The sequence below is a fragment of the Physcomitrium patens genome, chromosome 3 (genome assembly GCF_059467195.1).
Source record: "Physcomitrium patens ecotype Gransden chromosome 3, ASM5946719v1, whole genome shotgun sequence".
Classification (NCBI taxonomy): domain Eukaryota; kingdom Viridiplantae; phylum Streptophyta; class Bryopsida; order Funariales; family Funariaceae; genus Physcomitrium; species Physcomitrium patens.
In genome coordinates this window covers 14280257-14294211 of record NC_143412.1, presented here as the reverse complement: position 1 = coordinate 14294211, position 13955 = coordinate 14280257, and the positions used below count along the sequence as shown (strand labels likewise).

At 42.0% G+C, this 13955-nt stretch overlaps 3 protein-coding genes across 4 annotated transcripts; all 3 read right to left on the bottom strand.

Moving 5' to 3' along the window:
* Positions 1-276: 276 nt before the first annotated feature.
* Positions 277-2938, bottom strand: LOC112280017 (peptidyl-prolyl cis-trans isomerase CYP37, chloroplastic). Its single transcript, XM_024514921.3, has 4 exons — positions 2801-2938; positions 1871-2417; positions 1121-1549; positions 277-1002 (listed from the first exon to the last, which is right to left on the bottom strand). Exons 1-4 carry the CDS (start codon positions 2801-2803, stop codon positions 554-556), a joined length of 1428 nt encoding a protein of 475 aa, XP_024370689.1. The 5' UTR covers positions 2804-2938; the 3' UTR covers positions 277-553.
* Positions 2939-3383: 445 nt separating this feature from the next.
* LOC112280015 (putative cyclic nucleotide-gated ion channel 20, chloroplastic) lies at positions 3384-9818 on the bottom strand. 2 transcript variants are annotated; one of them, XR_002969180.3, is made up of 14 exons: positions 9340-9818; positions 8619-9002; positions 8198-8350; positions 7972-8070; positions 7521-7643; positions 7049-7303; positions 6682-6891; positions 6416-6475; positions 6056-6201; positions 5601-5678; positions 5240-5372; positions 4668-4914; positions 4327-4464; positions 3384-3878 (listed from the first exon to the last, which is right to left on the bottom strand). XR_002969180.3 is itself a non-coding variant. In XM_024514919.3 (14 exons), the coding sequence occupies exons 2-14, from the start codon at positions 8940-8942 to the stop codon at positions 3731-3733; spliced, it is 2151 nt and encodes a 716-aa protein (XP_024370687.1). In that variant the 5' UTR covers positions 8943-9002; positions 9340-9726; the 3' UTR covers positions 3384-3730. The 2 variants fall into 2 exon arrangements, 1 of the variants encoding a protein (XP_024370687.1); XM_024514919.3 differs by having other exon boundaries at positions 4327-4501; positions 9340-9726.
* An 870-nt stretch (positions 9819-10688) lies between these two features.
* LOC112280018 (50S ribosomal protein L11, chloroplastic-like) lies at positions 10689-12762 on the bottom strand. The gene is made up of 4 exons (NM_001378763.1): positions 12399-12762; positions 12042-12214; positions 11789-11852; positions 10689-11181 (listed from the first exon to the last, which is right to left on the bottom strand). Exons 1-4 carry the CDS (start codon positions 12739-12741, stop codon positions 10973-10975), a joined length of 789 nt encoding a protein of 262 aa, NP_001365692.1. The 5' UTR covers positions 12742-12762; the 3' UTR covers positions 10689-10972.
* Between the last annotated feature and the right edge of the window lie 1193 nt (positions 12763-13955).

Genomic DNA, 13955 nt, shown 5'->3' with positions numbered 1-13955 from the left:
AGTAAAAATTTGTCAAAGTTATATAAATGTTTTTGTTTATTTTCAAGCCCACAATAAATATTACAAGATCAAGATCCTCAATCCTAAAAATACTAATAAAGAAAATTCTACAATACAAAATACAAGTTATTTATTTATTTTTATTTTTTTTAAGACTACAATAAAATCTTACGTGTGATTATTAATCTGTTCACTTATTTAAAAGTTGCTCTTTAATGAGATACGTCAAAGTTAGTCAAAACTATTTCAACAATTACTAAGATCTGGCAAAAGGGATAACCAATACGGGCTCCATCTAGGGAACAACCCAGTCATTCTCGACATAAAAACATGGTGACAAAAGCCACAACAAAAAGGATGTGATCCTTCACCGTGACGCATGAGCCAAAAACCAGCAAACAAAGACACAGAAAACACAAGCCATGCGGTGAACTAGCCCAACTGGGTAAGTAAGTTGAGACACCACATGAAGTCTCATGCGCATGAAGAGATACAAAATGGGCAGAAAAAGGAGCAGCCAAAGCTGCAAGAATGAGCCCTACTCGTGTTGATGTCATTGAACAAGACGATCCGTTCCTGATACTAGTTTTGCCTCCTTTATGACATCCCCAGTTTTCAGTTGTGAGAGAAGCTCTCTGCCTTTGGTGACATAGCCAAACACAGAGAACTGGCCTTCCTCGAAGGACAGCCCACCTAGTCCAGAGTTGCGCCGATCGTAGAGGTAGAAGAAGAACTGCGAAGGTGAGGAGAAATCTTCTGAGGTCTTGTTGTGTGCCATGGCCACAGCGCCGTATACAGAGAGTGGCAGCACTGGCAGCTCGCCGTCTTGGACGTTGAGAGTGGTCCTGTACAGAGGTTGGAACTCGCCCGAGGGCAGGATCTCAATGGGCAGCTCTCGCCCAGCTCCGCTCAGATCCGCTGTGTCGGATAGGATTGCTTGTTCTGTGGTTCTCAGCTTCACTCCGTTGTACACACCTCTCTGGATCATATCTGCAACGTTCCCTGTAAAAGAAGAATATAATAAGCAGGCACATGGTTTCTTGTCAGTATGGTTCTCTCCAAATCATGCTGAGAAATGAGTCGATTGACATCAGAGGGGAGTTTTCTGATGGATCCTTACCTGCGGTTAAGGGAGCAGAGTAACCGTCCAGCACAACTTCAAGCATTCCGACTGGCTGAGGACCACCACCTGCGGCCACAGTGAATGTTGACCCATCACCTTTCTCCAAGGTGAACTCGGCAACTGCGCGTCCTGTAAGATGGGGATAGCCCTGATACTCTTTAGGGAGTAGAAATGCCAGCCCCGTAGCTTGCATCACTTCCAATTGAGCAATGGTGTCAAGCGAGGAGGCCAGACGGATTGACACTTTATCTGCGTCTTTTGCTTCAATAGCATCTAAAAGGCCCGGGAAACCCGACTTTGCAGTCATCAAATCATTGTAGAGCTGTGTGCCTTTCTCTTTCTGGTCAGCTGGTAGAGCAGCTAGAATGGCATCCTTGTCATCCGTGGCTAATTTGAGCGCCTTCTTCACATCGCTGTCCATGGAACCTAGACAATTTACAATGTTATCAATCCCACTTTTGGTCTCGTAGAACTGAAGCGATGAGAGCTACCCCTTTCCCGACCCTACATGATCACCAACGGCCATGGCTGCAAGGCAAAAGCTAACCAATTTATGATTCGAAGCTCTTCAAGAAAACAATCGCTAGTCTCGTCTGTACATATATTTGTGCCACTGACTCAGACCCATTCACTTGCACATCATCCCGCAATAGCTGGACATTGCCACTGGCTATCATTCACAACCCTACATAACCTAAATGATTTAACTCAGGAAAAGTTTAGTTGCACGGTGAGGCGTTCACTTACCATACGGTTTGCGCTGGGGGATGCGGAGCAGGTAGAAGATGTCCTCCAAAGACTCCTGCATTTTCTTCATAGAAACATTGACAGCCGGAATTGCCCTCCGCAGAGCCACCTCGGCTGACCGAGGAACCTTGGTATCCGGAGAGTAAAGCACTGCCTCCGCTGGACTGATGCACCATTCGTCGACAAGTCCATCGACGGGAATCGGTGCCACCGCTTGCAATGTTGCCAACAACAGTGCAAAGACCCGGCCTCCTTGTTTCTGCCAAAGATTCACATCGGCTGCAGCATCGGAGGTCCTATGCTTGGGATTGGAAGGCCCATCCGCGGTGGCGAACCCCGTAGCCCGCAAGAACGCCCCAATCTTCACAGGAAAATCCACATCTCTCGCACCATTCGAAAGGGAGCGAACCTCGAGGCAAGAACCCCGTCTGGGATCAATGCACCTTGTCTTCGACGAATTAGGATTCAACTTCGAATGAATCGAGTTACTAAGAGAGGAAATTTGCGACACGGGAATGACTTTGCTAGCGATACACGCGGCCGAAGCCTGCACCCCATCACACCATCTTCAGAGCGAGCCCAATTCACATCACCCACAACCCACACAAAAAGCAAAACATTCCAATGTGATCTAAAACCTGTATTCAATCCAACCAATTTTATCACAACGGACTAAATTCAAACGCCTCGGATATAAAAACACGACACCCAGCTCCACAATGAGAAGCGCCCAGCTAGCGACAGCTATTGAGGCATCGTCACCGAAGCCTGAATCGAAGCACCACTCACCCGCCCTCCCAAATTTGGGAACCTATGACGCTTACTCACTCGCGTTCAACCTCAAGACATGACCAAGACCCAAGCTCGTTGTCCTGTCTGCGCACTGGACTAGCAAAAAAGGAGTGGTAACAAGACACAAGGAGGACGCACCATTACGGAAGCAGGCGCAGCTCCACCTTGTTGGGTGTGCGTGAATCCTCGCGAGCGCTGCTGCAAATCCACGGCGTGACTGTGGTGGCAATTGGGTGCGGCGACATGGTCCAGCGCTGTGCCGGTAGTGCTGGTTGCTGCGAGGCTCCCGACGTTGCGATCCCCCGACGTTGTTGGATAAGGGCCGCCCCGGGCTGGGCCCGGTCCACCCGCACTGGGACCACACCCGGCCCGCTCTCCACCTCAGCCCCAACCCCCTCTTCTTCTTGTGTTTGACCACGGTGTTGGCAGGTGGAACGCCCTGTCTCCGCGACCCGCCCTATGTCCGTTCAGGGTCCTATGCCTGTTATGTATCGATGCTTCTACAGGCAGAGTAAATTGAATACTAAAACAATCTTCACATGTCTCTTTATCGATTCTTAAGGATTCTTCACCCTTCAAGGAGAGGGCAAGAGGCTCCAATTTTTAGGGTTTCTGAAGGGTTAGAAGTAAAGAAGCATTGCTTGGTTAGTTTTATATTTAGGAATATCAACCAAGTGGGTAGGAGAGAACAAAGATCAAGTGGTTGCACATTCTTTCTGCGTGGGATCAATAGTGTTGTCTCTTAACATTCCTTTTGCGTGAATTTACAAATAGGTGTAGATTCATTTTGCGTGAAAGGAATTTACACCTGGTTTTTGTGTAACCTGGGTCAACTGATCTGTTGCTAGAACTATGACTCCAACAGAATTCACGTGTATTCGAAGCTCTAAGTACCCAACATAACCCTTAACCATGTAAATGGGTGCAACGGACGGGAATTCGGGTCAATAATCTGAAATGTGTTTTTTTTGGTGAAAGTCATCGGGTGGTAGTTTGTTGAAGTGTGCTGCTCATTTTACAACCCACGTTCTGACAAATGGGATCAATTTTCCACTAAATTCAACTTCACTATCTAAATCTGTTGGACTGTCGTTGAAGCTCTTGACGGCGAAATGCTGCTTCCCGAGCTGCACGTCGTTTCCGGATTTTCGCCCTGAATCTCCAAGCTGTTTGAATGCGTACAGCGGCCCATAACCGATATGCTGTTGAGTCATTCCTGCACCCACATTTACGGTATCTTCTTTTTAGAATCGATTGTAGAAAATCTGTTGTATCAAGGGAGGACTTTTTACGACCAGGTACACGGATGGTCACGTTTTCATTTTAGATTTCCATACATGCTTTCATGCTTTTTACTAATCCCAAATGGGATTAGTACTGAATTAAGGTGGAAGCACCAAAGAAATGTTTGCATACCAAAAGCGACTGCTCAAGTATTCAACTAGGTTTCAGAGTCAAAATGATCACTGAGCATGAGTCAGTTGCTTTTGGGTCAAACACTTCAGGCTTCTATTTTAGTTGAAGGAATTTAAGTTGGAGAGTTCAATTGTGAGATATACTCTTGTTACATGCTAGGAATACATAAAATGCAACCTGAAAAACCAGCTGTGATCATTCACTGCGGTAAGTAAGAACGATTCATCATATTGGAGTCGAAACAAAACCTGAGGATTCCTTGAATTCGTGGTGTACGTAGGAGTCGACCGAAATGATTGGCGATGTAAGCGACATCATCTACCTCCAAAACAAAAGCATTCACATTCTCCAGGCATTCTACGTCTTGACTGGCCATCGTATTTTGTCTAATTGTCCAAAATGAATTAGACCTCGAATTGGCAGCTGAACAGTTGTTAAATATAGTTGTTTAATATCAAGCACAGTCTAGTCCACCACGAATACAAATTTATAAGAATGGAAAGAACTCCTGGTGAATGGCAAGAATAATTGCGTCAACTGCACTACTCGAACAACTGAATCAATAACACAAAAAAGAGCCATAGCATACCGGAATTTTTAGAGCCTTGTTCGAGGTGCCAGAGCAAGAGCTCTTCACCGCAAAATTTACCAGCACCAATATTGGTCATAAAGCCATTATGACCAACACAAGACAAGCTACCACGCGCAATAAAATACATCCGCTTTGTAGGAGAACCCTTTCGCAAAAGCGTGCTGCCGGTCACGTAAACTTTTTCCCGCAAACGCTCAAAAATGGCGGCTCGCACTTCTGGGTCCATGTGTTTGAATAAGCGGACCTGCCGAAACGAAAGCGTCAATACTCGTAATACAATTTTAGTGCGATTGTGCATAATTTCCAAGACGTACATTATGGTCACAAGTTGTCGATAAGCTTTTTTTTTTTTTTTTTTTTCTTTTTATTATTATTGATTTCATATAGATGGTGTCCAACTTGCATTAATATAACGAAGAAATTTTAATAATAAAGGAAAGCTGGAAATATATGCAACAGGAATGAAATAGTTTGAACATCTTTCGAAAGCTCTCAACATGCTTAAGGAATAACCAGTTTGCAAATTCTAGTCCTACGAATACCAGACAGCAAGGCAAGAAGGGATCTACCTCCTTCAGAAGATTTTCACAAACATGACATTTGATCGTCATCTGCAAATCTTCTGGCAGCTGCCTAAGTATTTCTTCATCCTCCACACCCTGAGTTGATACCCAATTAAAGCGCTCAGCTTGCCGCACCTTTCTACAAAGCCACTCACATCCAAGTCGTGCTTAAAAAAAATGATGAAAAAAATGAAACACCATGTACAACACTATTTGTAAGTGACAGGTTGTTACAACAGGCCCCAGAAAAGTAACAACAAACAATGACGAGCATAGCAGCGCCAAAAGTGTTAAGGTGTGATATCTGGGTGGAACATTAGAGGATCGATGACATTAATAACACTGAAACTTGCAAGAAGCATCTTACTTTCTGATCTTAAGTGGTAGTCGTCGTCGTTCCATAAAGTTCTCAACATCACGACGTCGCATTTGCATCTCTTGTTTCCTAAGGAATCATTGACAATACACATTTAAAGCGTTTCAAGTTCTTTTTTAAGCTTATTCAGCGTAGTCAAATAGGTTTTGATGGCATACTTCAAGAGAATTTAGGACTACATTGCACAAATTTTGTTACATACGCAGCACTCTACAAGTTTGAAATTATATGTCCTATTTTTCAAGTGAAAACGAAACAAGCTACTAAGAAAGCTTTGATCGTAAAATACTCCATATGATGATTTACATCCACATAATAGAAACGAAGTTGGATCACGCTTCTGCACAAAACCTAGTACCAGGATTACATAATACAAATCTGAATACAATGCCAACTCCCACTAGCTACGGTATTACATCTGATGAGCGGTTCAGTAGTCGTCGTACCTGCGACCAAGGCTTTGTAGGAAATTTTGCATACTGCCAATAAGTGATGCGAACATAAGCAAACCCAGTGCTCCAATACCCATGGTAAAAAGCACCTCCCAGGGATACAAGCTTGGCACAAGGTTGCCTCCTAAGGTGCTGATTTGCTGCGAGTGACAAGATCGAGCAGAGATCCATACAATTACAATATATTTGGATCCAGCGTTATAATTTCAAGGGAATCGGAATGCATCGTCAGTTAATTACATTTCCAGCAGTACATTTGTACAACTTTTAAAAGTATTCAAAGGAAATTTAGGAGCATTCTGACTGCTCTAACATGGACAAAATAACAACAATACGTGCACATAACTCGCGTACCAGAAATCCCCAATATAAAGAGTATATGTATTTTATGACAACTGAATGACGTTGCGCAATCTGCAATGCCAATCGAGAGATCAAATACTACAGATTCAAGGCATAACTTCACTACAGCGAACATTGCACCAGAATATCCCAGATGTGGTGGTGAGTTTCAGTCAAATAAGAGGCTTAAAAAGTAAAATGATTAAGAAGTTATGAAAAACTCTGCAACATACTTTAAGAAAGTGCGAGCAAATGAAGGTCGGATGAATTGTCAAGACCTGCATGCCCATCGGTTGGTATATGCCAAATTCATATGGCGAGGTTTGTATTAGACATGACCCGCTTGCGTTTGTTGATTTGATCCATTGCCCGCGGGCGTCGCGGTAAGGCGCTTTTGGGGCACCAAATCCACAGTCAAGAAAAGTGTCCCTACAGCCCAAAGTCGATTTTTCTTCTAGGCAAACCTCTTGAAGGCATGTCATTACACGCTGCAGCCATCCACGTACAATGACACACTTCAGCAAATGTTTATAAGCGGAAGGATAGGCATTGAGCACCCTAAACATCACTAATTTCGTGAAAATATATTTTGCTAGTACTACATTGACAGAAACTTAGGGTGTGTGTTGGACAGGAACTCGGTACCTGAACTCCGAAAAGATACCAACTGGATCCCACGACATGGGCCGCGAGAACATAGAGGAATAAATTGAGGACGAAATTTGCCCAAGCGGTCTCGAACACGATGCCAGTTGGTGAACGCCCGAAAACGAGGACGACGAACTTAATCAACCTTGGAATATTCTGCAAAAGAAGTGTGACTCTAAACAAGTCTCTGAAGTTACCTGCAGCCCCGGTTGCTTTAGTCTTCAAATTGGGTATCACCAGCATTACCATGATCTGCAGGGAATCAGGTCGCAATATATGTGAGATTTAAGTATCAGACACTGGAAAAAACGTTCCTCGTCTCTGAGGTAAATGGTTGTGAAATGGAGATAAAATTTAAGGTCCACAGTCCACCGAACACATTAATGACAACAATGCGTTGTTCAGATAGTGTATAAGATTCCGCCCTCAAGAAATCCTTGACCTTGATTCACTCTAGAAAGAATATCACCTGAGGCAAGGGTAATGCGGCAAGAACATCGAACCCAAACCATCCCCTCAGATACCGAGTCTTACAACGCGCAGGATCATCCACAATTTCTCCTGAATCCTCATCCTTGTACGCTAACCTGAACTGCACAGAAGTGGTCCAACAATAAGTCTAATCATTTTATGTATGTTTTGTGAAACATGCACGCAGGTTTTAGATTCGGCAGAAGTAATGACGAGGTTCCAACCCTTCCTTCCAGAACAATCTGCACTTGAACCTTCCGTAGGACTCACACTTTACACCAAATAATTTTTTCTATTATCACTTCCGATTAGACAGGTGAAGTTCAGCTCAAAGTCAATGTAATCAAGCTACTATCGACAGGAGTAAGAATTATACTTATTACACGTTAAAGATGCATTGATTAGAACAGAACTTGACAAACTTGCACACATGAAACTTACAAACTCACCTGAAGAATAATATGGCAAATGTAGAGAAAGTCTATAACACTTCTGAATGCCGTAAGAGTGGAAGCAAAACCGTAGTCCAGTACAATACACTTGTTGTTCTGAACAAAAGATCCACAGCATAATCGCAGTAACAAAGTTATTTGCCAAGCATGTGGCATTTAAGTGTGGAACCAGAGCTCCTTTCAAATACAAAAGCCAAAAAGTTCAAGATGCGAGTACAAGTACCTCATCAACTGAGAGTGGGAAGAAAAACAGAGGGTCCAAGAAGATCCCAAGCAAACAAGAGACAACAAAAACCTTGTTCCATGTCTGAATTGACTTGGAATGAGGATTCAAAACCCCTTCATACTTCCAAAATTTCCAACTTTTCTCTCGTTCCTGCAATGGCCATGATCAGAGATAAACCATTTACTTAGGATTTATATTTCCATTCACCTGACAAACCGTAAGTATTGCTCTGCTCCTACTTTGTCTATCATTCCCTGTAGAATCCGAAAAACTATGGCCTGTTCAAGAAGTTTCTGAGCACGTAGATCCAGGACTATTGAGCATTATTTTTGTTGAAGTTCAAGTAAAGACCCTCCGCGATTTCGTTACTATGCTATGTTTCGACCTTGCACACATCACATTGGAAAATTAGATGTACCTGGGATCGAATCGACTTGTTTCGAGGAAGATCTCTCTTGTTTCCAACATTAGAATAGGGACAAGATGTACAAAAGGGGTCATTGCACATGCCCAAAGGCCCCGACATGAGTAGATATCTATGATCATGCCCAGATTCCAGCTCAGGCTTTCTTCCTCTTCCAGCCTCATGAGCTCCAACATCGCCTACTACCACAGCATTGTTATCGCTCAGTTGTTTCGCATATACCACCATCTGCTGCTCAATATCACGCTCACTCTCATCCTCTTGACTTGGATGGACGTCGCGCAGGATGGGAACTTTGTCAATACTTCCTCTCGGCATGTGTGCAAACTGTGTTTCCCCTATTCAGACCCGCTTTAAAAAGTTGTGTTCCTCTAAACCCTGAAACCATTCGAAGTGAAGACGATGAGCATAATATAGGTGAATTATGCAGATAAGTTTGCAGGCATTTGACAAAATACACTCAAGTCCCTCTCGGATTGTCTAGCAGCATAACAAGATATTCAAAATGTTGTGTAGCCAGTCACTGGTCAGTTCACACTCGATGTTCAGTCCGCACAGCACAGAAAAATCCCGAAACAAAGCCTAAGTGTGCTATCTAACTAATGAACATTAGTGAGCATGTAGCCGAATCGGTAAGAATACAGACAAATTTTGCAAGGGGGCTTGAATGTGGAGTGGAAGTGAATTGAACGCGCCCTCGAAGCAGGGGTCATACCGTTTTCATGGGTGATTGCCGAAGTTCTTCGTTCGTACCGACAGTCACCCCTCCCGAAACGTAACCCTCAAGTTAATCTGCACGTTGCTCCAATTTCGCAGATACTCGGATCTCGAGCTTCGGACAAACTAGCATACTTTCGCCATGAACAAGACTCATTGCTTACTCAGTCCTCCACCACCTTCAAGCAATGAAAACGGGCCTTCAGTCCAAAGACGAAATCATCAGCGCTTCTTCGGCTTGCTCATGATTGCCGCTTCATATTTCAAAGAATACCCACCTCGCCCAACTCGGCACAACAATCTCACGGAGGATGTCACAAGCCAAGATGCAGAGAGCTTAAGAGGAAGAGGTATGTCCATAGCTACTTCCACTGCATCGGTCAATACTGAAGAACTGTAATAGGAAGATGCGAATCCAGTCGATGAAATTCCAAGCACCTTCCAGGCGCGAATTGGGAGCTTGTTCTTTGACTTCAATCCTAGAAAAAAGGAGGATCGTTGAAAATTTCCCAAATTTCGAACCATCCACGAACTCCCACTTCTGAACCACGTCTGTACAAGACACACGAATGCATTGCACCGCGTTTACAATGCAGACTTCTAATTCATGTCTGTCGCGCCGCACAATGAAGATGTTCATCATCCAGGATCCCTGAGTGGAGGCCAAATTTGACACTCCAGTACAGACTCCAAACATAATTTCCCAAGAAATCTTTCTCAAATCTGATGTCAAAGTAATATGGAATTACGACGGAAATCAGAGAAGAGGACGAAGGAAAACAAAAAGTAGAATCAAGCAGTCATACCAATTTACCAGTTGAGAAATTTGAAGTGATTATTTTGGATGAAATTGGTAATGAGTAAGATATCATAGGGACTGCGTAATGAATCATGGTTGTAAATCCTCAACATTAAGAACATTTATATAAGGTAGATGGAAAAGGTGTAATGGTAGTTGACAAGTATTTCAACAATCCACAAGAAAGCTTCAATTGATTATCCATTATCATGTTTAGAGGAAGACGAACTCGACAGATTAGCATAACTTTCATCATGAAAGATGCTGCTTTCACTCGGGGAATTTCGCTTCGGGTTTCATCTCCAAGTTGACTGGCTTGTTGAGATTAGTCCGGATTTATATAATTGATATATTTTCAATACAAGATTCACAAACCCTAACCGGAACGAATGAGAGATAAAAATGCAGTAATCGCGCAGACACATTTCCAGAAGGAGAACGTCCACATCCCCAGGATAAACGGCAGCAAAGGTTCATGAAGCTCGGCAGCATTATCCACCATAGAGAACAGACTGAAAGAATAACCTTTAATTTCCAATACGTAAAACGTTGATTTCGTCGGATCAAGAGTTACATAGATCGGCAGGAGCTCCACATAACAGAACCAACTCCAGCAGACATAGCAAGAGTAAAACAAGGAAGGGCATAGAATCATGGGCTAGTCTGCAAACCCAAACAGAGGCAAGAGGTGTGGGTACAGACTAGATGGCTGGACAGAACCTTAAGTAAATTAACCTCTTTGGTGACTCTGCATCGGACACCTTCGATAACTCATTGTACAAATTCAAAAAATTCTGATCGAAAGGAATGGCTAACTTCCTACACTAACTATCTAGAACAAAACCTTCTGCTTCTTCATTAGCAGAGGTGGGTCAACGTCAATTCCCATGTTAGCAGCTGTTCCGGCAACAATCCTCATGGCAGACTCGATTGTTGTACAGTTCAAATCTGGCAACTTCTCTTGTGCGATCGTCTTGAGCTGGTCCTGGGTGACCTTGCCAACCTTCACTTTTTGGGGGTCGGTTGATCCCTTCTCCGCGCCTGCAAATCCACAAGACGTTTGTTATTTACAAGCTTAAGGTATGACCGACATAGACGAGCCCTTACCAAAATGCAAGCTTTTCTAGAGAAGTAGATGAACCCTCAAACCTCAGCCCCTTCTTCCTAAACTGTTACGCTTTTGATTCAGAAGCGTACAGATATCTTCCTCAACTTTCCGAATTAGTACAGATATCTAAGCCAGCTCCAGAGGACAACAGCAATTCAGAGATTGTTAGGCCTTTGATTCAAAGATCACAGATAGAAAGCTAATCGCGAGTGTAATGATAACCTTAACAAAGTTGACCACCATATTCAATGAACAAATTCAAAAGGCGGATGCAACCTAAAATCGTGTCAGTAAACTATTCTGAAGCTAAATCGGCTGTACAAGGAGAATATCTGATTTTATGTGTCCATGTTGTGTGCAGATGATACATCTTTCTTAAAACTCTTATGACCTTAACGCCTATTTCTAATTCGATAAAATTGAAAATATACTCGAACATTCTGTCTGGGATACCGTGGCAGTGCATATTAGGGGCAACGATGAAAGCTACATCAGCAAAGCCTGTAGTACCACCATATAATGAAGACAAAGGAAGCCTACCAGCTGCTTTCAATAGTAGAACTGATGCTGGGGGTGTCTTCAAAATGAACGTGAAACTTCTGTCCTGCATTACAAAATTGCAAGAGAAACTTCAGTTTGTTATCCTCTTTACCAGGCATAAATTTATGTTTGAAGCTAAGTTTTCATTTGAGAGACAAATTCAAGCAAAATCCAAGCTCGGTATTTGGATTACAATATACATTAACGACTTAAAATATTCATGAGAAATCTAATAGAATGATGAATCTCGTACATCATAAACTGTGATATCAACGGGAATAATATAACCAGGCTTGTCTGCGGTCTTTGCATTGTACTCCTTGCAAAAAGCCATAATGTTGACTCCTTTCGACCCGAGAGCTGGACCTACAGGTGGCGCAGGGGTAGCCTTTCCAGCCTCTAATGCCAGCTTCACAAGCCCAACCACTGCGATCCTCCACATCATTCAACTCCATCAATCTCCAACAGCAAACACGAAACCGAAAAATCGCTGAATTCACCCAAGATAAACTTAAAAAACCAAGTCAATCATACCCTAGTTCACCACAATTCGCCGCATTCAGAGTGCCAAAAACCCACAAACCCACAACCTCATGATTGACCCCAATACCTTTCTTGGCTTTCCCGGGCTTGGGTGAGGCCATAGCAAAGACTTGCAGGGCCTTGCGCAGCGGCGTTGAGACGCCCCGCATCTCCACAGCTTTGAAAGCGCCATTGTGTACTCCACATGACGATGACGAAAACCCTGTGGTTCGGGCGACGAAGAAACTCACTAGCCGAGAGTCCACTTTCGTTGTGCCTGTGAAGGCGGGTCCGCATGAGGTCGCCATGATGCTGCAGAGCTGCAGAGGCTCCTCGAAACCACGCAAGATACAATTGTGCAGGGCAGAGCTGAGGGTTGAGGCGGAGCTGGTGGGAATCATGTCCATGGCCAGCGGCCAGGAGCACTTCATCGTCGCCGGAGCTCGTCGGATAAGGCGCGCACAAGCACCGCGCCTCATGTCCTCCCGACGTCGGGCGACGCTTTCCGAAAAGGGTATCGTGGTTGAGCATGTTCTCTCTGGGTGGACCTCAAGTCTGAGTCTTTCAATGCCTCACACCATCGTTTCAATTGATTTTATTTTTTGAAAATTTCATCATGATTATTGTTACTAGAAGAGGGTGGACCAAAAATTATCTAATTTCTTATACTTATAAGTATGCTTGCCAGTTCTTGTACAATTTCTAGTCACTCTTTATTCAAACTAGTTATCCTTTTTAATGTAGATCTCTTCTATATATTCAACTTTGTGAAAAATCACATAACCACTACCTATAAAAACTTGTAAATAAATTCTATAATTTTTGAAAAAAAAAATATAATTCTTAAAATATTCACATAATTTCTACAAAAGATAATTTAGTTAATGTGATGCATCTTTGTAAAATATAAAAATTAAACTAGTTAAAAACTCATTGAGATATTTTAACTATTTGCCTTATTTATTTTTTACTTTTATTAGAATTAGAATTGTAATGAGTACAAAGAATAATCTTTCTTGTATCTAGAAAATGTGGAATAGTATTCCAAATTCACTATATTTTATTATTCTTGATTATATTGTATCTATAAGTTGGCATTTTTTTTTTTTTCCAATCAATATGAAATACATCCAATCAATTTGATTTAAAGCCATTTAGATGATAAATTATTTTCTCAAATTTATGAAAAACAAATTATATTTTTTTGTTTAATTCAAAAATTAAAATATGGTGACTAGATTCATCTTATTTAATATTATATACCTTAGAAAATAATGTTGAATGAAATACACGTATCTATACTTTATTAAGAAATTCAATACTAATGATATGAAAGTCACTTTATTGGTTTTGATGTGGCTCAATTAGATATTAACCAATGTGCAGAGCCTTGTGTTATACTTATTGCTTTGAGCCTAATTATACTTAATTTTAATTTTATGATTTTTTAATTTTATTTAAATAAAAAATATACATAAACACTTCTAATTGTTGTACTAATCAAGTCCTTTAAGTTGAATATATTCTTTGTCTTGATTTTATATATTGAAAAATTTACTTTAACATAATATAAAATAGACATGATTCACTTAAATGATCATATTATGAGTTATACTTCCAATGCAATGAAAGCTTGTAAATATAC